The sequence below is a fragment of the Leptopilina heterotoma genome, unplaced genomic scaffold (genome assembly GCF_015476425.1).
Source record: "Leptopilina heterotoma isolate Lh14 unplaced genomic scaffold, ASM1547642v1 Lhet_24, whole genome shotgun sequence".
Lineage (NCBI taxonomy): Eukaryota > Metazoa > Arthropoda > Insecta > Hymenoptera > Figitidae > Leptopilina > Leptopilina heterotoma.
In genome coordinates, this window is record NW_025110956.1 from 4,738,330 (window position 1) to 4,762,164 (window position 23,835).

Genomic DNA, 23,835 nt, shown 5'->3' on the forward strand with positions numbered 1-23,835 from the left:
TAATTATTTATAAAAATTGTTTTTAATTCTTTATGAGAATTCAATTATTTTTATTGCAATTTTAATTAAATTCCTTAAAAATTTCAATTATTTTTCATTCAATTTTAACAGAATTTCTCTAAAGAACTCAATTATTTTCAGAAATAATAAAATTTTTCGTAGAAATTCAATTATTTTCCGAAATGTTAAAATTTTTCGCAAGAATTCATTTATTTTTAATATAATTTTTATTAAATTTCTCGGAGGAATTCAATTATTTTCCGAAATATTAAAATTTTTCACAGGAATTCAATTATTTTTAATATAATTTTTATTAAATTCCTCGAAGGAATTCAATTATTATCAAAAATTTTAATAAAATTCTAAAAAAGAATTGAATTATTTTCAATACAATTTTAGTTAAATTCGCCGAAAAAATTCTATATAAGAATTGAATTATTTTCAATACAATTTTAGTTAAATTCGTCGAAAAAATTTTCAAGAATTGATTTAATTTTCTAAACAATAAAATTCTTTACAGGAATTGAATTATTTTCAATTAAAATCCTTTTTTATATTCAATTATTTTTAATACAATTTTAAAAAAATTTCTTTAAAAAATTCAATTATTTTCAGAAATAATAAAAATCTTCAAAGGAATTGAATTATTTTTAATACAATTTCTGAAAAGAATTCAATTATTTTTAATTATTTTATGAGTTTAATTATTTTTAATGGAATTTTTATTAAATTCCTTGAATGAATATAATTATTTCAAAAATTTTTAACAAAATTCTTCAAAGGGATTCTTATTTTCTAAATATTTAATAAAATCCTCAGCAAAAATTCAATTATTTTTATAAATAATAAAATTCTTTACAGGAATTTAATTCTGAGAAATTTAATTGTTTTCAATATAAATCTCTCAATTTAAAAAAAAATTCTATTCAAAAATTAAATTATTTTAAATTCAGAATTATAAAAGGCACAAAATTTGTAACATTTTTTTAAATAAAAACGAAAATTGTCAAAAAAATATTAGGAAGCAAAAAAACAAACGAAAAGAATTGAGGGTTTAATCTGCGAATTAAAAAAATTGTTTGAATTGTGTAACATAATTATATATGTATAAAGAAAACGTTTTAAATTAAAATAAATTACTCATAGATTGTAAAACATAAAATTGATAAATATTCTCTATAAAACGAATAGTAAAAAAATTTTAGTTGAAGAAAAATATAATTTATTTTTCTATTGGTACAAAAAAAAAAACTCTCGTTTAAGATTTTATTTCGTTTTTATTTGCAATAATTCATTAATATTTGTTTAACTTAAATTAAGATCAAAAATCTATCCTCTAATTTAAATGAAATATTAAAAGTAAGAAAAATTTACCCTTCACAATATATATTTTTTTTATTCATTTTTCCGTTTCTTCAATGATGGACGATCAAACACCTGCTTTATTCCCGCCGCTTGATAATTATGGAATTTCAAATTCTGAGCAGTTTCCGAAATCCATGGCGAATCAAATTGTGTTGTGTCTTGATCGACAAGATGCGTGTATTTCGTACGACCACTGCGACCAAAGTTCTTGACTTGCATAACTTTCGGCAACACCGTCTTGTCAAAGTGATCCTCCAATGTGGCACCGGAAAAGTCCCTCTTGAAAATGGCATCGTCCTTATCGAGATAAAATGCACCGCGATGATAGTATTTTTGTAAAAATTTGTACTTTCCTTTCGCCGCCTTATTTGTGATTGTTCGTGGATTGAGACGCGCCTCTTGTCGACGTTCCTCCTCAGTCATTGTACGAAGTTGTTCAACTTCCAAACGCTCCTTCTCCATTTGTTCGCGCTCCTCACGATCGCGTTTAATTCGCTTTAATTCACGCAATTTCCACGCCTCGTATTCGGCCTCATCATTCTCATCGTCGGTACAAACGTCCTCGAGTTTACTGTCAATATCGCTATTCACTTTACTGACTTGCGTGTCCTTGCGAACGATATCCTCGACAATTCTCAATGTTTGCTTTCGTCTCTCCTCGGCCATTTTTTTCGCCTCTGCTTCCGCTTGTTTCTGCTTGAATATCTCCTTTTCCTTCTCCATCACTGTGATACGATCCTTTTTGCTGACGAAAATTGGCTTCAATCTGGGACCGGTTTCCTCCTCTGAATCGGTGTATTCCTCATATTCGGAGGTCTCCTCTGAACTGTCGCCTGATTTCTCCTCATCCTCTTCTTGTATTAGATCCTCGTCGGCATCTTTTTTGGACATAACACGTTTCTTGAGTTCCTCGCGACGTTTCTCAATTTCTGTATCGGATAATTCTTCATCTTCGGAAGAATCTGAACTCTCGAGTTTTATTCTCTCGCGTAGACGATCGGGAACTGTTTCGAGGACCTCGGGCTCGTAGACGTGTCTATGGCGTTCGGCACGAATTTCGGTGTCGGCCTCCTTTTGTTTATTTAAACGTGTTAAACGACGTAGACGGGGATCGTCCTCGTCGCCAATTTTACTGCGCGGTGGTTCGACAATTTCTGCACTGCCCTCGGCTTCCTCGTAGGTTTTGTAAACTCGCTTCTCGAGGAAATCGTCTTCCTCTGATTCTTCATCGGAACTTGCCGCTGGAGCGTAATCGGGACGTTTACCGGATACGTAGCGATGGACTTTTACTTTTTTCATAGACAACTCTCCTGCAATGAAAAATGAAAGAATTAAAAATACAAATTTTCAGAAATAGTTTTTTTGATTATTTTTTGGTAAAGAATTTTTGTTTCTGTGCAATATTTTAATTTTTCACAGACAATTTTAGAAACTAATTCTTAATATTAAAATTAAAAATTTCTTAATATAAAAGAATAGAAAAAAAAGTAAATTATAAAATTAATAAAAATAAATAAAGGTAATAAAATGAAGGATAATTTATTAATAAAGAAATTTCCACTTATTTTAATAAACGGCGCGACTATTTCGACTATTTCTCCAAATATTGTAAAAAAACACTTTTTTTTATATGAAATGCTACTTATTTTTATTTCCAAACTGTGAAAAATAACTAAAGTCAAATTTTCTCCTAAAAATAATTGCAAACAATTTGCGAAAATCCTAATTTTTGGTAAAGACTTTGAAAATAAACAAAAAATAAAATAAAACTGTTTGTAAATTAATTTCTTCACCTTAAAAACTTTTAAAAAACCCAAGAAAAGTTACAGTCGATATTTTAATAAAATAAAATAAAATTTTTGTACATATTTTCAACGATTGAATTCTCGAGAAACTTTATGAAAATTATTCAAAATTGTAATTGATTTCGAAAAATTTTTTTATTAACAATTTTGAAGTTTGAATGTTGAAAGAAATGTGGTAGAAATTTTTTGGTAACAATTAAATACCAAACTTTGGACCAATTGAGTTTTTCAAAAACTTTTAATATTTTTTGAAATTAGATAATTTTTTTAAAAATAAAATCAAAATTTTGTGAAATTTAACTGAAAATAATTGTATTTTAAATTAATTTTCTTTTTCTGTTTTGAATAATTCAATTCTCAACGAACTTTATGAAAATTATTAGAAATAATTGATTTAGAAAAGAATTTATGTTATAAATTCTAGAAAATAAATGAATATTTGAAAAATAATTGTAGAAGTTTTTAAAAGAAATTAAATTTCAAAAGATTTTAAATTGAAATTTTTGAAGATTTAAATTTTGAATTGTTTTCATAAAAAATTTAAAACTTCGTTCTTCAAAAAATTTGTATTCCAATTTTTTTAAAATTAGTTATTTGTTAGTAATTTTTTGCAATTATTTCCATTTATATTTAATTAAAAAGTTTTCAATTAACTGAAATTTCAATTCTCAAAAAAATTTCTGAAAATTATTAAATTATTGATTTAGAAAAAAAAATCTAAGTTAAAAATTCTAGAAAATAATTGAATAATTGAAAAATAATTCTAGAAATTTTTTAGAAATAATTAAATTTTTGTAAAATTTACAAAAATTGAAATTTTTGAAGATTTGAATTTTTGTTTTGAATTTTAACAAAAAAATTCTAAACAACTTAGTTTTCGAAAAAATTTGAATTCAAATTTTCAAAAACTAGTTATTTATTGATATTTTTTGGAATTATTTCAATTTACATTCAAAAGAAAATTTTTTGAATAATTTAAATTCCAATTCGCAAAGAACTTTCTGAAAATTAATAATAATTGATTTAGAAAATAGTTTTCGTTGAAAATTCTGGAAAATAAAAGAATATTTGAAAAATAATTGCAGAGTAATTTTTAGAAATAAGTAAATTTCAAAAGGTTTCAAATTGAAATTTTTAAAGATTTAAATTTTTACTAATTTTAACAAAAAAATTCTAAATAACTTAGTTTTTGAAAAAATTTGAATCCAAATTTTTTCTAAAATTAGATATTTACTAGTAATTTTCATGGAATTATTTTAATTTATATCCAATTGAAATGTTTTCGAATAATTGAATTAAAATTTTAAATAATTTCAATAAAAAATTCTAAAAACTTAGTTCTTTTGAAAATTTTGGATTTCAATTTTTAAAATAAGTTATTTATTAGTAAATTTTTCAAATTTTCAAACATAAACATATATTTAATTGAAAAATTTTGGATTTATCAAAATTTCGTAAAATTAAAATGAAAATAATAAAATTTAGACGTTTTTCGAATGAACTTTCTTTTTCTTTTGAATAATTAAATTTTCAAAGAACTTTTTAAAAAAATTATTAAAAATAATTGATTTTGAAAACAATTTTAATAAAAAATTCTAGAAAATAACTGAATTTTGAAGAAGTTACAGTAGCAAATTTTAGAAATAATTAAATCTGAGAAGGTTTCAAATTGTGAAACAATTATAAACTTCGTCAAATTTTATCGAAATAAATGTTATATTTTGGAGAAAGTGCTTAAAATTTTTACATTCTCGTAAAAAATGAGATTTTCTTAAAAAATAATCGTGTTTACAACGAAATACATAAAAGAATGTTTTGGAAATAATTGTTTTTTTTTACAAAAACTGAGAATTGAATTTACTGTCAGAATGAGAGAAAAAGTTCATATTTTTCCGAAAATCAGGAAAAAGGTAAATAAAATCCTGAATAAAATAAACAACTTGACATTTTTTTTGAGTTTTAGAGTCGATACAAGGCCTGTTATTATTAAAATATAAAAAATAAATATACCTTTATCATTTTTAACAGGAACAGCTCCAGCTGTACTCTGTATTCCCATTGGAGCTGGAGCCAGGGAATTATTCGTGACAAAATAATCCATCATCATCTTGAGGCCGTTTATTTAATCCTCCTCTTTATTATAATTAATCCACAATTATGTAAATATTAAATACATACAAATAATAAATCGTAAATAATCACATTAACAATTGCGAAAACACGATTGACAGCAATTGACAGTTTCTTAGCATCAGAGTTGGGAAACCACATCAACAAAAAAAAACCATGTGTGTTTCCATGAAACCTCTCTTGTTTCACAATTTAGAGAGTGGGGGAAAAATTAAATACCGAACAACATTCGAAGAACGACATAAAACGTCATAACGCAAGAAGAAAACCTATGAATGCCCCTTAAAAGTAAAACTTTACGCCTACTTTTACGCAAATAAAAAGAATTCACTTAACATGACTTACATGTTAATACCGATTATTAAAGAAATGAAGAAGTGCAGTGATACGACATTAGGTGTGTGAGTGTGTGTTGGGAAGGGACATACCAAATTGTTTCTTGATGGCATATAAAGAATTTAAGAATCTTGTTCAATTTTATTACTAGTTCGCAATAGTTAGAAAAATTAAAGTAAAATATTGTTCATAGAATTCGTTAATGGCAGAGGAAAATGAGTATGGCTATAATCCAACCGCCGGCGACGACGGGGATTGCGTACGTAATTTTTTTTTTTTTTTTGACAGTTTTGACAAGTACAGGTTGGGTTTTTTAAATTCTATTCCATTTCTTTCATTATATTCACACACATCGAATAATACACTATTCAATGACTTTTTTTTCTATCATCAACACTAATAATTGTTTGCTATTATTAAATCATGAATATTGAATTTTTAATTGTTCAACTTACATATATACATATGTATAGAGAATATAGACACCTAAAGTATTTAGCTGTCATGAAATAATTAAGTATAAAGGACTTCATTCACTAGTTTAAAGTTTTCACTTTACTGATTGTGAATACAGTATTATTTTGACAATTGGTTAATTTTATTAACGGTTGATGTAAAAAATTTGTTATTGTTGATTTTTTTAGTTTGGATTCTTTTCTTTTTTTTAAAGGGAAAGAATAAATTATTACGTTTTACATAATTTTCTTATTATTTAGATTATTAAAAAGACGTGGAATAAAAACAAAATAGAAAACTTACAAGTTATTTGGTGAAGAATTTTGCGCATTATATTTTAGTCTTTATAAAATAAAGTAAAGAAAACGTTTTATCGATTGATATTTAATGATTCCTTACTATAATCCTATACAATCTTAATCATTATCACTTTTTTTTGTATATTGGTCAATGTGATGAGTTTTCAGATTGTATTAGTTTAAAATTACTTTCACGTGTATAGTAGAATAAAAGTGAAGTAATTTATTTAACAAAAAATGGAAAAACCTTTTTTACGCTTATCATAAATGACCTTGAGAAAGTGAAAACTAATAAAGTGAAGAGTAATGGTAAAAATAAGTCTCACTAACCATATGTACATTACGTCATTCATTAATAAAGAAAATATTAAGAATTCCAAAAAAACATAAAGTAAACAAAAAAAATTGCAAAAAAGAAAAGTAGAAATACTGCGTATGGAATATATCTTGAATCTTGAATTGGTAATTTCTATTTCACGTTGATTGGAATTTTAGAGAAAAATTTCAAGTCTTATTATATTTTTTCTGTTGACCTACATTTGATATTTTTTTTCTGAAAGTTATGAATGGTTTCGACACAAATTTTCTTTTCCCTATAATTTTTGTTTTGCTTTTTAGAAAAATTATTTTATCACATTTTTCAGAAATGATGATTGTTTTTTTTTTATTTGCAATTTAGATTTGTAAATTTTGATTTTCTGAATGGAGAAAAATATTAATTGACTGAATTTTTGTATTTAGAGCGAAGAAGCAACGAGTAAGCTGAGACTGAAAGTAATAGCTGGACATCATTTGGCTAAAAAAGATGTCTTTGGTGCCAGTGATCCTTACGTGAGAGTCGATTTAAATACTGTAAATGGAGATGATACTGTGGATTCTGTGCTTACGAAGACGAAGAAAAAAACATTGAATCCAGTATGGGAGGAAGAATTTATATTCAGAGTAAGTTTTTACTTTTTGTTTGCTTTGTTTGTTTCCTTATTTTTTTTCTCTTTTTTTCTTGATAATTTCTCTTTTCAAATGTTTAGAAATTTAAAAATTAAACAAATTCTAATTTAAAGTTCTCAAGATTAAATAATAATAAAAAATTTATTAAATAAAATTCTCTTGAGTCAAAAATCATGATTTAATTTGTAAAATTAATTTCATTTTATTGTAGAATTAAAACATTAATTTTTAGAAAATTCGTTTCACTTTTGTTCTAATTATAATTCAAATCCTTACTAATTTAATTTTAGAGAATAAGTTTTGTGATATTTTACAGAAGTAATTTAAAAATTAGTTTATTTTAATCCCGTTTACTACTTAAATAACAAATAAATAAATAAATTTTCCATAATTTTACTTCTAATATGTGAACTTTTTTCCTATTTTAAAAGCTAATATTTTTGATAATTTTTTATACTAATTTTTATCATAATTTTTGTAATTTTTGTATTGAAAATAATAGAATTCTTATGAAAAATGTTGTAAAAAAAATTGCATTCTTCTGAACAAGTTTATTATTTATGAAAATAATTGAATTTTAGAGAAGAATTTTATTTATTTATTTTAGTTAGTGGAATTTTTGAGAATAATTGAATTCCTTGGAAAACCTTTAATAAAATTTTATTAAAATTGAATTAATTTTATTAATTGAATTTTTATCAATTTTTTAAAAGAATTTAATTAAAATTGCATTGGAAATAGTTGCAGTTCTTATGTAAAGAATTTTATTCAAATTTATTAAAAATAATTGAATTTTTTCGAAAAACTTTGATAAAATTTTAAAATTTGTAAAATAATTGAATTTCGGAGAAAAATTTTATTTATTTATTTTAGTTTATTGAAATTTTTGAGAACAATTGAATTCCTTCAGAAAACTTTAATAACATTTTAAAATTTGGAGAATACCTATTTGAATTTTTATCAATTTTTTCAAAGAAAAATAATAATTGAATTCATGGAAAGAATTTTCTTATTTATGAAAATAATTGAATTCTTGTACATTTTTTCGAATAATTGAATTAAAATTGCATTGAAAATAATTCAAATATTTTGTAGAATTTTATTAAAATTTAACATTTTGTGGAAATTTTGTTAAAATTGTGAAGAAAATAATTGAATTTTTGCAAAGAATTGTATTATTTAATAAATAATTGAATATTTATCAAGAATTTTATTGAAATTTTTGAAAATAATTGAGTTCCTTCCAAAAAAATTTAATAAGTTCTAAAAATGTTGTGATCATAATTTAATTTTTTAAAGATATTTTATTATAATTGTATTGGAAATAATTAATTTCGTGCGAAGAATTTCATTATTTTGGAAAATAATTGAATTCTTGTAAATATTTTCGACGAATTTAATTGAAACTGTATTGAAAATAATTGAATTCGTAAAAAGGAATTTGATTAAAGTTTTTGAATATAATATAGGTAGAATAATAATTAATTCCGAATTTGAAATTATTCAGAAATTGAATTTGATATTTGAAAATAAAAAATATTATTTTCATTATTTTCATTATAATAAATTAAATACTGCGTTTCGCTTCGAACATTTGCTAGAAAAAGTAATAAATGACAACTTAATTATAATAATTTTTTTAAATGCCCTTGTTATCTTTATTTATTTCCGTATTTTATATTTTTAAACAATCTTTTTTTGGAAGTAAAAACAATTCTTTTTTTTTTTAAATTTCAGGTAAAACCAGTAGATCACAAACTCGTACTTCAGGTATTCGATGAAAACCGATTGACCAGAGATGATTTTCTTGGAATGGTAGAACTGACATTGATCAATTTGCCTAAAGAACAAGATGGACGAACTATTCCTACCAAACAGTATATTCTCAGACCTAAAAGGTACATTTTTTTGTTTTTCTCAAAAAAAAACACAAAACACTTTAATCACATGTAAAAATAGTCGAAAATTTGAAGACTAAAAGTTCATTTCGTTAATTTTTACCTATTTCATCTATTTTGTAAATTTTTCAAAATATTTTTAGTCAAAAGTTAAGTTTCTAAAATTTTTAATTTAATGTATATTTTAATAAATTTTAATTTGTTAAAATTTCCATCGATTAAAATCTTAGTTGACTTTGAATTAAATTCGTCAAAACTTTTCGTCTCTAAAATTCCAATTCATCTTTATTGAAATTAAGCTCAAATTTAATTGATCTAAATTTCAATTTAACCAAATTTTAAAAATTTTCAATTTTAATCTTTATCTCAAAATTCAATCTTTTTAAACTTTAATTTAAAATGTATTTTTTTATTTATAAATTAAAAAAAAAAATTCAGCGTAACTTGATAAAAGTTTTTTTCTCAAACATATTTCATTAATTTAAATTTCCACAATTTACATGTAAATTTATTTATTCATAATAACATTTGAAAACAAGTTATTGAAAATAATCTGTATTTACAGTAATTCTAGTCATAAATCAAGAATAAAAGGCACTCTGGAAGTTTATCACGCTTATATCTCAGATTCTTCAAGCAATGTTACCAATCAAGCTGAAACATCTGATTCAGGTGGTTGGGAATTATTGGATCAGCCAACTTCTACATCAAACAGTCCAGTCGAGCAACCAGCCGAGGTATTCACTCAGTTTTAATTAATTATTGTTACTACTTTGCTACTATTACAATTTTACTATTATAATTGTTACTACTTTACTATTTTTCTATTTATTAATTATATTTTAATTAACTTGCTAATATATTTATTCTAATAAATTTACTAAATTTCTAATTTACTATACCATTTTTTTATTTCTTATTATTGATTATTTTTCTTTTAATATCAATATTTTGAATAGGTAATACTGGTAAATAATCCATTACCTCCAGGATGGGAAGAAAGACAAGATGCAAATGGAAGAACATATTATGTTAATCATGTACATCGATTCACACAATGGGAGAGGCCTACGGCAACGTAATTATTTTTTATTTACTAATTTTACGAAAAATTAAATTCTTTTAAAAACTCTAAATTCTTATATAGGTACTAAATATTTAATTTAATTTTTTTATATATTTAATATTTAATGTAATTAATTTATTTATATGATAAATATTTATTTTAATAGAAATGCAGCACCAACCGGCGGTATAACACAAGAACAACGAAATTTAGACACCGCAACAACAGAATTTCAAAGACGATTTCATATCAGTGTCGATGACAATGAAAGTAGACAAAGAAGTTCAGTTATTAGTCAGATTAGCAATGTAAGTGATTTATTTTTCTATTTATTTTATTCTGATTAATAATTACGATAAATAATATTATTAATCTCAAAGTTTTGTTTATAATTAAGCATACCGAGTGATAAAGTCAAAAAAATTATTTACATTATTGTACAATAATTTATTTACTATAATTATTTATAATAGTGATTTCTAATAATAAAAATTTGAAATACTAATTTGAAAATAATTTCAGAATGAAGATAATACAGACAGTCCAGCTGGTTCTAGACGATCATCTGAAGTGGTAAATTTTAATTATTCATAATAAAATATCAATCAATAATTTCTTATTATTAATTTATCAAGAAGCAAATGGAGAGATAATTAAATTGATTTGTAATTGAAAATTCAGTTAGAAAGTCCGAGACCATCTCTGACCTCAGTAAATGGCGAAGGACTTCCTCAAGGTTGGAGTATGCAATTAGCGCCCAATGGTCGAGTGTTTTTCATCGATCACAACGAAAGAGCAACAACATGGGTTGATCCACGAACTGGAATTCCAAGTCCTATGCCTTATTTCAATAATGCTGCTGTAAAAAATGATTTAGATCAACTTGGACCACTTCCTGAGGGATGGGAGGAAAGGATACATACCGACGGAAGAATATTTTTTATCGATCACAGTAAGTTATCGGTTTTAATTCTCATATTTATAATTCACATATTGTCTTATTTTCTTTAAGAAAAAGTTACTTTACAAATTTTAATACTTTACGAAATACTTTAAATACTTTACGAAAAAAAATAATAATTAAAAGTAAATATTTTTAATAATTTAACAAAAATATTATTTTATTTTACTTTTATTTATATTTTATTTTTTAACAGTCCACAGTTTGGCACTATGCACTTTTTATTACCTTTTTAAAAATTTGTCATCTTTACCTATTTTGATAATTTCTCACCTTTTTTTTTACGTTTTTCATGATTCGATTAATTTTTGGATTTCTTATTTCTCAAAAATTGTTGAATTTACAATGTCAAATAAATAAAAAAAAATCTCAGGATTGGGGAAAAAAGGTCATTAGCTTAAAAATAAATTTTTTTATGACTCCAGAGCTTAAATTACCTTACGATTACAAAATTATAAATTTTCACCTTTTTCTGTTATTATAAATTCTTCAATTGATCGAAGTTTCAATTTATCAAAATTGTTCATTGATTTAAAATTGTCAAATTCAATGAATTTAAATTTCAATTCAAATTTGAAATGAATTTTAATTTCAATTCAAATTTCAAATGAATTTTAATTTCAATTCAAATTTTAAACGAATTTTAATATCAATTCAAATTACAAATGAATTTTAATTTCAATTCAAATTAAAAACGAATTTTAATATCAATTCAAATTACAAATGAATTTCAATTTTAACTGATTGAAGATATTTCTTGATTAAAATGATAATCGATCAAAATTTAAATTCATTCTAATTCTGATTAAATTTTCTATTTAATTAAACCAACATTCAATTTACTATCCAAAGTTTTTATTTTTTTCTTATTATTTATTAAAGTTATTTATTCAAAATTACAATTTTATCCAAATTAATTAATTCATCCAAATTTTATTGGATTCAAATTTCAATCAGTAAAAAATTCAATTCTATTAAAATTTTTAATTCAATTGCAAGTGATGTAAATTTTATTTAATCCAAATTTTTATTGTGCAAAACAAAGTTGGTAGTACAATTTTTAACTGATTTTAAATTTAATTCCTCAAAATATGAAATTAAAATAGATTTCAATTTATTTTAATTTTAATCAATCAGAAATTAAATCCACTGTAGCTTAAAATTGTCAAACTTTTTATCTGTTTAAAGATTAATCGATTCAAATGTCAAATTATCCAAATTTTGAACTATTTAATTATAGAATATTTAATTATGGATCAAAAATGTATTTTTATAGTTATTTTGTACGTTAATTTAAAAAAATTTAGAAAATAATTTATCTTTTCACCTATTTTAATGAAAAAAAATATTGTGATTGCTGCTATTATTATTCTTATTATTATTTTTATTATTTTTATTATAAAAATTAGTATTAATAAATTGTCATTTAATTCAAATTACAAATTATTTTGCGAAGTCTGTATATTAAATATAGAAATAAATAAATATTATTTTAAGATATTATTTTTCGATTTTGATAAAATTTAGTTATTTAATTGTTTCAGATACCAGAACAACACAATGGGAGGATCCTCGAATGTCTAATCCACAAATTGCTGGTCCAGTAAGTAAAAAAATTGAAAGGAAAAATTACTCAATTTCTTTTTCTTTCAAATAAGTACATTTTTAAATAATATTCTTTTCAAATTGATTTTCATTTTTTTTTTTTTTTGCCAAATTTTCTTATTTTAGTAAATTCAAGAAATGGAAGTTGAAAATCTTTTACTAATTTAATTCAATTTTAACGATTTGAAATTAAAATTTTAAAAGTTATTTAAATATTTTTACTGGAAAAAATTATAAGTTACTATTTTGTTATTTTTCATTTAATTCACAAATTTTATTTTAGTAAATTTAAGAAATTAAAGTTTAAAATCTTTTGTTAATTTAATTAATTTTGAATGATTCAGAATTATGATTTTAAACGTTATTTGAATAATTTTAGTAGCAAAATTGATTGGTTGGAATTTTTAACATGAAAATAATTTTCTAAAATAACTCAATACCAAAATTACTTTGAAGAAATTTAAAAAAAATCCTTTTTAGTTGAGATAAACAAAAAAAATAATTTTTTAAAATAATTAAATTATTGAAAATTGGAAACATTCGAAAGTAAAAGAATTTAAAAAAATTTTATGTAGGTAAATAATTTGATTCTAATTAAAATAAATCTTTCTGTATCTTAATGAAAGAAACATTTGCCTCTAGGCTAAGTAAAATGAATTATTTTGTACCTTAATGAAAAAAAAATTGTGTCTCTAGGCTGTTCCTTATTCGAGAGATTACAAAAGAAAATATGAGTACCTGAAGTCACAGTTAAGAAAACCTGTAAGTATTTTCCTTTTTAATTTGCGGGGAATTTAATTCTTTTCTTTTAAACATTTTTAGTCAAGATTAATTAATAATTAAATTTAATTAGAAAAAGTAATGAAAAATTACATTTAGAAAGTAAATAAAAGTTAATTTTAATTTAATTTGACAATTGAATGAAAATTAAATTTCAAAATAAATAAAAGTTAATTTTTATTTATTTTTGAAATTAATTTGAAAATTAAATACTTTAAGTGAATTTAAAAAACTAATGGACAATTTAATTTACAGAATAACGTACCAAACAAATTTGAAGTTAAAGTCATCAGAAGTAACATTTTAGAAGATTCTTATCGTATAATTAGCTCAGTTAACAGAGTTGAAATCTTAAAAACAAAACTGTGGGTAGAATTCGAGGGTGAAGTTGGATTGGATTACGGTGGACTGGCGAGAGAGTGGTTCTTTTTATTATCAAAAGAGATGTTTAATCCATATTACGGTCTTTTCGAATACTCTGCTATGTAAGTCTACTTTATCATTTTTTCCTTTCTTTCAATTTAAATTAAAAAAAAAAAACATTATTTCATTAAAAGCCAGGGAAATGATAAATTAGTTCTTTACGAAAGTTAATTATTGAAAATTTCCATATTTCTCCCAATTTTTTTCTCTCACTAATATTATATATTTTTATTATTTATCAAAAAACTTTTTCAATTTTACATAATTAACTTTTGTACGAGCATAAAAATTTATTGTGAATATCTGTGAACAAAAAAAAAAAAACATAAAATCCACTTTCAGGGATAATTACACTCTTCAAATAAATCCTGCTTCTGGTGTTTGTAATGAAGAACATTTAAATTATTTCAAATTTATTGGCCGAGTTGCGGGCATGGCAGTTTATCATGGAAAACTTTTAGACGGTGAGTTTTAATTGAGAATAGCAGAGGTAGAAATATTTTTTTCTCTTGAATAATTCCCAGGCCTCGGATAGTTCGACTATTTGGGCTTTTTTCGAATATTTTCAGAAAAGGCGACTTTTTTTTGTTTATTTTCAAAAAATTCGACTTTTCTTTTAAATATTGCAACAAAATGATACTTTTTTTTTGGTATAAAATGCAAATTATTTTAATTTTCCGAGTGTCAAAAATAACTGTTGACAAATAATATTTCAAAAATTTAGTTTTGATTAATTTTTCAAAGTTTAAAATTTTTGAAATGCATAATTAAAAAGTCTTTAAATAATTAAAATTTGCAAAATTTTATTGTAAATAATTGATTTTTTTTAAGTTTTTCGTTAAAATGTTTGAAAATTAAATTTTGCTAAATTTTAATTGCAAGTTTTTAAAATAATTGAATTTTTAAAAATATTATTTACAAATTTTTAAAATAATTGAATTTTCAAAAATGTTATTTACAAATTTTGAAATATTTTAATTGCAAGTTTTTAAAATAATTGAATTTTTAAAAATGTTATTTACAAATTTTTTAAAAAATTGAATTTTCAAAAATTTTATTTACAAATTTTTAAAATAATTGAATTCTTAAAAATTTTAATTGCAAATATTTAAAACAATTAAATTCTCAAAAATTTTAATTGCAAATTTTTAAAATAATTGAATTCTCCAAAATTTTAATGAAAAATCAAAAAAATGAAAATTAAGTTAAAAAAAAGTACATTAAAAAATATTTTAAAAAAGCAATTCTTACACTGTTTTATTACCTATAATTTTTAATTTTATTGAGAAAAAAACTAATAATAATTTCTAATTAAATAATGAATCTTAATTTATTTTACAAATATTAATATAAAATAGCGAGAAGATTTTAAAACTTACTTTGCATTTGTTTTCAGCCTTCTTCATTCGACCATTTTACAAAATGATGCTGGGAAAAGCAATTGATCTTAAAGATATGGAAAGTGTTGATTCAGAATATTACAATTCATTATTGTGGATAAAGGAAAATGATCCAAGCGAATTGGAATTGACATTTTGTGTTGATGAAGAAAGTTTTGGACACACATCGCAAAGAGAACTTAAACCGAATGGTGTAAATATATCGTTAACAAATGAAAATAAAGACGAATATATAAGTTTAGTTATACAGTGGAGATTTGTTTCACGTGTTCAAGATCAAATGAATGCATTTTTAGAAGGTTTCAATGCACTTGTACCATTGACATTGGTGAAAATATTTGATGAACATGAATTGGAATTGTTGATGTGTGGCATTCAGCATATTGACGTTAAAGATTGGAAACAAAATACATTATATAAAGGTGACTATCATGCAAATCATATAACTGTTCAATGGTTCTGGCGAGTTATACTTTCATTTAATAATGAAATGAGAGCACGACTATTGCAATTTGTCACGGGAACATCGCGCGTACCAATGAATGGCTTTAAAGAATTATACGGTAGCAATGGACCTCAATTATTTACTATTGAAAAATGGGGGACGCCTGATAATTATCCACGAGCTCACACCTGGTAAGTTTTTTATTTATTTATTTTCCTTTTTTTTTGTCTCTCTCTTTTTTCTCTCACGCAGAATTTAATTTTATCTTTATTGATGAAAATTACATTTTTTATTTTCAAATATAAACTTCAATTTTTGAATAATTTCAAATTCAGAATTAATTATTATTCTATGTTATATTCAAAAACTTAAATTTAATTCTTTTTTACGAACTCAATTATTTTCAATACAATTTTAAATAAATTCGTAGAAAAAAATTACAAGAATTTCAATTACTTTCAAAAATAATAAAATTCTTCGCTGGAATTCAATTATTTTCAATGTAATTTTAATAAAATTCTTCAGTTGAATTTAATTATTTTAATATATGATTTTCATAAAATTCTTCTCAAAAATTCAATTATTTTCATTAGTTAAATAATCTTTAACGTCCGAGATCCTTTATAAATGAAGGAAAATTCATCAGCGGAATTCATTTATTTTTTAAAATATTTATAAATCTCTTTTATAAGAATTCAATTATTTTCAATTTAATTTCAATTAAATTTCTCGAAAAATCCAATTATTATTATTATTATTACAAATTTCCTTCCATAAATTCAATTATTTTAAAAATTGTAATATAATTCTAGGAAGAATTCAATTATTTCCAGAAAATTTTAATAACATTTCTCGAAAGAATTTTAATTTTCTTTGAAAAAATTCAATTATTTTCAAAAATTTTAAACAAATTTTTAATTATCTACAATTTATAATAAACACGATTATTTGAAAAACTTGAAAATAATTCTTCGTAAAGTTCAATTACCTTTGAAATTTTCTATTAAAATTATTAAAAAAAACTATATTATTTTCAAAAATTTCAAAGATATTCTTCAAAATAATTCAATTATTTTTAGAAATAATAAAATTCTTTGAAGAAAACCAATTATTATCACAATAAATTTTCTAAATGCAATTTAATTATTTTTAGTACAATTTTAACAAAATTCCTCGAGAGAATTTTAATTTTCTTCAGAAAAATTCAATTATTTTCAAAAATAATAAAATACTTCGGAGGAATTTAATTAAGTATTTTTATTACAAGTTTAATAAAATTTCTTGAAAGAATTGAATTATTTTCCAAAGCTTTGAATTTTATTAAAACTTTTCAAAAGAATTCAATTTTTAAAAATAATAAAATTCTTGGCAGGAATTTAATTTTTTTTCTATACAATTTTAACAAAATTTTTATAAAATTCTATAAAATATTTGAATTATTTTCAATGAAATTTTAATTAAATTCTTCTTTTTTCAAAAATTCTTTGCAGGAATCCAATTTTTTTGTATATAATTCTAACAAAATTTTTGGAAAAGAGTTCAATTATTTTGATAAATAATAAAATTCTTTGCAGAAATTTAATTATTTTTAATAAATTTTAATAAAATTCTATATAAGATTTGAATTTTTTTTTCAATGCAATTTTAAATAAATCCTTTGACAAAATTGACAAGAATTCAATTACTTTCATAAATAATAACATTCTTTGGAAGAATTGAATTATTTTTACAAATAGTAAAATTCTTTGCAGGAATTCAATTTCTTTTTTTAATTTTAATACACTTTTTCGAAATAATTCAATTAATCTTAAAAATTTTAATAAATTCTTAGAAAAATTTCAATTATTTTTATAAATAGTAACCTTTTTTGCAAAGAATTCAATTATTTTCAATAAAATTCCAATGGCAAATTTTTATAAATCAAATTTCCAATTAAAATTATTAAAAAAAGAACACATTATTTTAAAAAAACTTAAAGAAATTCTTTAAAAGAATTTAATAATTATTTGGAAAAACTCAATGAAATTGTTTAAATGAAGTTAATATTCTATCAATAATATTAATAAAATTTAATAGATATAGTAAATTTTTTAATTACAATTATTATCTAAATCGATTATATTAAAAAAATTTAATTTTTTGAAGGAATTCGATTATTTTCAATATTTTAATTAAATTCCTTGAATGAAATCAAATTATAAAAAAAAAAAAATTAAAAAATAAAAAAAAAATTAAACTTTCCTTTTTCCAATTTTTCTATTTTTTATTCAATCAATTTCATTCTTTTCGTAATAATTTAGACTTTAATAAAGTTCACAATATTTATCAAATTTATCGAATTTTCAAATAAAATTAAAATGAAATTTTACTTACTTAAATTAAAATGAAATGATTGAAGGATAAAAAATATTTTTCTTGACATCAAATGTTCTGTTTACAAATTTTTTGTTCAAATTATTGATGAATTATTGATAAAAAATTATGCAAAAAACAGAAAAATATATAAAAATTTCAATAGAAAAATATTTTTTTTTCTAAATCATAAACGTTGTAAACTTCACCAACGTATAAAAAATAAAATTTTAATTAGTAAAATTAAAATGAAATAAAATTAACAAAGTTAATAAAATTCATTTTAACTGTTATAAGATTTATTAAGTTTTTAAAACCAATAAAATTAAAATACAGTTGTATTTTCAAATCGCATTAGTTTGTTATCGAATTTCATAAAAAGAACAATCAAAGTGTATTTAATTAATGTGAAATTTCATTTTTACGATTAATTGTAAAATATTTTTTGAACTAATTTCACGTGAATTCTCTCTTTGTAGCTTTAATCGAATTGACCTTCCACCATACGAAAGTTATCAACAACTCAGGGACAAGCTAATTAAGGCGATTGAGGGATCTCAAGGATTTTCAGGAGTAGATTAGCGGAAAATATAATTTTCCAATATGATGCCTGTAATATAATGTATATAAATATATATAATTGAAATATATATTATATATACATACATATATACATATACGTATATATTAGGGCCTCCGTAAGAAATCATTTTTCAATACTAAATTTTCGGTCGTCCTTTCTTTTTCTTTTTAAATTTTAGATAATTTCCATTTTTAGCTAATTTTTATAAAAAAAAAACTAATTAATTATAAATTTACAAGAATTTATTTTTACATATTCTATTTATTTAAGTAAATTTTAAAAATTAAACAAAGAGCTCAATTTTATCTAATAAAATATTAAATAAGAGGTTGTGTAAAAATTTAAATATTTAATACAAATTGAATATAAATAAAATTAAATTTTACTTTTTTTATGGAACAAAATAAATTGTCGAGTTTGAAAAAGAAAACAGTAGAAAAAAATTATTTTTCTCTCGAATAAATTGTCAAATTTGGAAAACAAAACTTTTTTTACGGACACCCGAATAAATAAATATGTATATATTTATATAATTTACACATTGAATTCAATATATATATATAGAAAATATGTATTATTCTTTTTAGACAGGTAATTCTAATTTTATTATATTCTGATTATGCTTTTGTGAAATCAATCAATATTATATTAAAAAAAAAGAATAACGTTTGATAGTTGTTGCACCGGCGTATCAGTTTTTAATCGACTGTTTTTAATGTTTACAAAAAGAAATTTTTAACTTCTGTAAAATGTGATTTACTTAAAATAAGTAAAAAAAAACCGTTATTTCTTTTGCAATATACGTTGTCATATTTGTAATTATTATTATTATTATATAATATTATATTTTTGTCAAATATTGTTGAAACTTTTTTTCAATGGGAAAAAAAAATGAATTATTTTTGCTTATAGAAAAGAAAAAAATTGTGAGCAAAAAAAAACTAATATGCATATTATATATTATATAATGCGTTGTTTTTAATTATTCTAGATTATTTTTAATTAATTTTCCAATTATATAAATCTGAAATGAAAAAATGAAGATAATTTACATACACATATATGTAAAAAAAAATTTAATCCTAGTTGCATGTATTTATTATCTTTAAATTAATAGATTTATTAATTTAAGCTCAGTACACGATAAAATTTTGTTTATGCAAAAAAAAAAACAAGGCTGCTCAAATATTTCGGCAGCTATTTCTTTAATTCCTCACTTTATGAAAATTTCATACTTAATTAATCAGGAAGAGAAAAGAAAATTCCATTTATTGCACCTAAGCATTAAAAAAAAGTATTTTCTTTATTATAAATAATTATAAAAGCCAAGCGTTTACTTACGATTAAATAAAGGGGGAAAAAATATGATGTGTCTGGTTCGAAAAAAAAATAAATTGAATTATTTTTTAAGCCTGTTGAAAAACTTTGCACATCATGATAAAATAAATGTAAATATTTGCGTAAAATCAATTGGATTTTAATGTGTAATTAATGTACACTTTGGAATGATAAATTTTGCAAGTGTTCTGGAGTTAATTGAAATTGTGTATACATTATGTACTCGAAATGAAACCGAAAAAAGGACATTTTGAAACTTCCAACCAGAGATAGAAGAATTTTTTTTTATTTAAAAAAAGAAGAAATATTGTAATAAAATTTTATTTTGTAAAAAAAAAGGAAAATTCTTCAAAAATGTTAATAGACTTTGGAAAGTAGGGGTAAAACAAATAGTTGTAAAGTTTGAGAACGAAGTTAATTAACATTTTTTCGAGAATTTTTTATAAATTCTTCATACACTTGTAAATCTAAGGTAATTATATTTTTCTTATTCGTTAAATTTTTTTCTTGTGTAACTCAATTGTTACATAAAGAAAATAAAAAAAAGAATTGTATAAAATAAATCCTCAAAATTATATATTATTTATAAAAATAAAAAAAAAAACAATTTTAAAAAATGGTGCCTGAGAACTAATATTTTGTAAGACATGTGTGAAAAAAAAATGCTAGAAAATCCAGAAAAATGTATTAAATCTTCGAAATACCGTCAATTTAAAAAAGTGTTAAGAGAAAAGAAAAAGACAATTTGAATTTTCACAGCTAATTATAAATAATGATAACAAAAAAAAATTATTTAGGTATGTTATTTTATTGATAAATTTCTTATTATTCTATAATAAAAGAAAAAAATGTATATTCCAAGCATTCCGTAATTACCTATTATATTTTGACATGATTCAGATTGTAAAATTTACACTTTTAATAAATTAACATTTTCTCTGAAAATTATATAAAAATGAAAAATATTTTCTATTTATTTCAAAAATTCCTAGTAATGAACATTTTTCTTAAATTTACCAATTTTTAAGATCAAATTAAAAAAAAAATTGTTGGAAAATAATTGAAAAATAGAAATTACTTACAGGAAACTTCATTTTTTAATTCCTAAAAGAACAGTAAAAATTAGAAATTGTATTGAATATGTATATATTTTTTGGTAGGAAAACAATAAAAAAAATTGGTTTCAAGGAAATGAAAAGTAAAAAACCGGCGACAAATATTTCTTTTCTTATACCTAATGAAAATTTTTTACCTGTAGGAAAATAATAAAAACATAGAAAATGTAGGAAAATAATAAAAAAAATACAAATTGTTAGAAAATGAATTTCATCTTTTTTAGGAAAAAAATAAAACAAAAATACAAATTGTAGGAAAATAAGTTTCTGTTTTTTTAGGATAACAAAAATATTATAAGTTGTAGGAAAATAATTTTTTTTCATAGAAACACAATAAATAAATAGAAATTATAGGAAAATAAATTTTTTTGAAAGGAAAACTATAAAAAAAAAGAAATTGTAGGAAAATACAAATTTTTTTGTAGAAAACCAATAGAAAATGTATGAAAATGATTTTATATTTTTTTAGGATAACAATAAAAAAATAGTAGGAAAATAATTTTTTTTATGGTAGGAAAACAAAAAATTTTTTTTAGGAAATCAATTATAAAAAAATAGAAATTGTAGAAAAATACTTTTTTTTGTTAGAAAACAATAAAAAATTGAAATTGTTGAGAAAAACAAATTTTTTTTGCAAGGAAAAACAAAAAATAAAAATTGGATCCAAGGAAAATGGAAAATGTAATTTAAAAGAAAAACACAATTAAATATTTTTTATTACCTAATCAAATTTATTTTTACTTAATATTTCATGATACAATCTATCGTATTATTGTATAAAGTATAAGTTTTTTTTTATTTCATTAAAAAAATTGTTATTTAGAAAGAAAGAAAAAATTATACATTCGTATATGTTTCTTTAAATTTATAAATAGCGATTAAGAAAAATCAAAACGATTTTTCTACAATAATTTATGATGAAAAAGGATTTTTTGTAGATTTTTTTTGTAAATTTTTTTTCTCATCGAGAGAGATAGAGATAGAGTGTGAGAGATAGAGTTAGAGATAGCTAGAACGTAAAAATTGAAAAATATATTAATAATATATGTGTGTGTTTTTTTTCACCTTTTTTTTCTTTTCTTTTCTTTTTGAAATTTTTCTGCCAATTTTCGCGTTGATTAGAATGATTAATTGTTTTTTTTTCTTTTATTATTATAAAGACTAATGAATGCATACTATTTATATTGTACTTAATTCATTAATCTGATAGCAACTTTACCTTCTAATCGTACTAAATATAATATTTTGTAATGCAGTAATTATTGTTAATTGCGTAATTATAACATTACGGAATAGTTGCTCAAAATTATTTGTAAAACGATAGTACAAGATATTTTTTTTTTGTGATTTTTTTTCGACTTTTTAAATGTATCATGTAGTAATATAATCACAATAGCGTATTCTGAAAAATAGATCAGGATCCTACGGTCAGAGTGCGGAGCATTCCCTTTTTTTTTTTTTTAAATTTAATAATTAGGAATTTGCCACTTTGAAAAAAAAGAAGAGAAAAAATTTTCGATTGTAAAAAATTGCTATAATTTCACAACTCGAATATTCTTGTAAAAAATACTATTCTCTTAAAGTATTTCGGCAAATTTTTTGACAATTCAGGATTTTTCTTTCATTTGGCTTTTTTTTCCTTTTACTTTTCTTTTCCCCTCGAGAGACGAAGAGAAAATTTATGGAAAATTAGACGATCGCGGTATTTGTTAATAAAAAATAGAAAAATATGTTAATTAAATTGAAAATTTGATTTTTGAATGACTATTATTTTCTTTCTGCGAAAAAAAGGTTCGTGTTGGGAAAATCTACATTCGAGGGGCAATTTACCAAATTTTGCGTTTTTTCTCCTTTTTTTCGCCGAATGAAGCAAAAAAATCCCAAAATTGCAAAAAATTGCCAATTGAGTCGCATTGACGACAATGATATGAAAGCTTTTTACTTAAGATTTACCTGAGTTTATATTAAATTCAATAATTCAATAATTCATTTTTTTTCTTTTTTTTTTTGTTTACAAATTTGAAACGCATTTTTCAAACTCCGGCACTCTGTCTTTAGAACCCACTATAACAGGGCACTATGAACAGCAGTCTGCTGGCTAAATAACTTTTTTCAAATCTACAGTTATTCCACTTTTCCTGCCAGTGTCAATTTTTTTGTTTTCATCATTTTCTCTTTTTTTTCTTCTTCCTCTTCTTCCTCTATCTTTCAATGATTTGTATAATCCGTGACTTTCATTTTCTCACAGATATACCTTTTTTTTTTATTTTATTTTGTAAACATTAATTTTTAACGTCTACGATCTTTGCCCCATACGAAAGAATTCAAGCATTTTTTTTTTTATCATTCGCAACGAATAGTTTTTTTCTCTTTTTTTTTTTAATAACGACTGGTAATATCGCGTATTCTTACAACCATATACATTTCACTATTTTTTTTAATAATTATAATAATTATGGTTGAATGTCCATAACGCATCAGACAAAAATTTTGTTTTTTTTTTATTCAGTCGTGCATTTCGGTTTATCAG

At 22.0% G+C, this 23,835-nt stretch overlaps 2 protein-coding genes across 2 annotated transcripts; one reads left to right on the forward strand and one right to left on the reverse strand.

Moving 5' to 3' along the window:
- Nucleotides 1-1,257: 1,257 nt before the first annotated feature.
- LOC122502829 (microfibrillar-associated protein 1) lies at nt 1,258-5,441 on the reverse strand. The gene is made up of 2 exons (XM_043613100.1): nt 5,181-5,441; nt 1,258-2,675 (listed from the first exon to the last, which is right to left on the reverse strand). Exons 1-2 carry the CDS (start codon nt 5,275-5,277, stop codon nt 1,396-1,398), a joined length of 1,377 nt encoding a protein of 458 aa, XP_043469035.1. The 5' UTR covers nt 5,278-5,441; the 3' UTR covers nt 1,258-1,395.
- A 239-nt stretch (nt 5,442-5,680) lies between these two features.
- On the forward strand, nt 5,681-19,084 carry LOC122502828 (E3 ubiquitin-protein ligase NEDD4). The gene is made up of 14 exons (XM_043613099.1): nt 5,681-5,895; nt 7,133-7,333; nt 9,077-9,237; nt 9,803-9,974; nt 10,197-10,315; nt 10,470-10,611; nt 10,826-10,876; nt 10,985-11,255; nt 12,809-12,867; nt 13,566-13,631; nt 13,905-14,134; nt 14,415-14,536; nt 15,469-16,108; nt 18,749-19,084. Exons 1-14 carry the CDS (start codon nt 5,839-5,841, stop codon nt 18,849-18,851), a joined length of 2,394 nt encoding a protein of 797 aa, XP_043469034.1. The 5' UTR covers nt 5,681-5,838; the 3' UTR covers nt 18,852-19,084.
- The last annotated feature ends 4,751 nt before the right edge of the window (nt 19,085-23,835 follow it).

Coding starts and splice junctions, on each gene's coding strand:
- LOC122502829 (XM_043613100.1), bottom strand. CDS start 5,277: ATGATGATGGATTATTTTGTCACGAATAATTCCCTGGCTCCAGCTCCA. Junction 2,676..5,180: donor TCCTGTTAAAAATGATAAAG/GTATATTTATTT, acceptor TTTTCATTGCAG/GAGAGTTGTCTATGAAAAAA.
- LOC122502828 (XM_043613099.1), top strand. CDS start 5,839: ATGGCAGAGGAAAATGAGTATGGCTATAATCCAACCGCCGGCGACGAC. Junction 7,334..9,076: donor AGGAAGAATTTATATTCAGA/GTAAGTTTTTAC, acceptor TTTAAATTTCAG/GTAAAACCAGTAGATCACAA. Junction 14,537..15,468: donor TCATGGAAAACTTTTAGACG/GTGAGTTTTAAT, acceptor ATTTGTTTTCAG/CCTTCTTCATTCGACCATTT.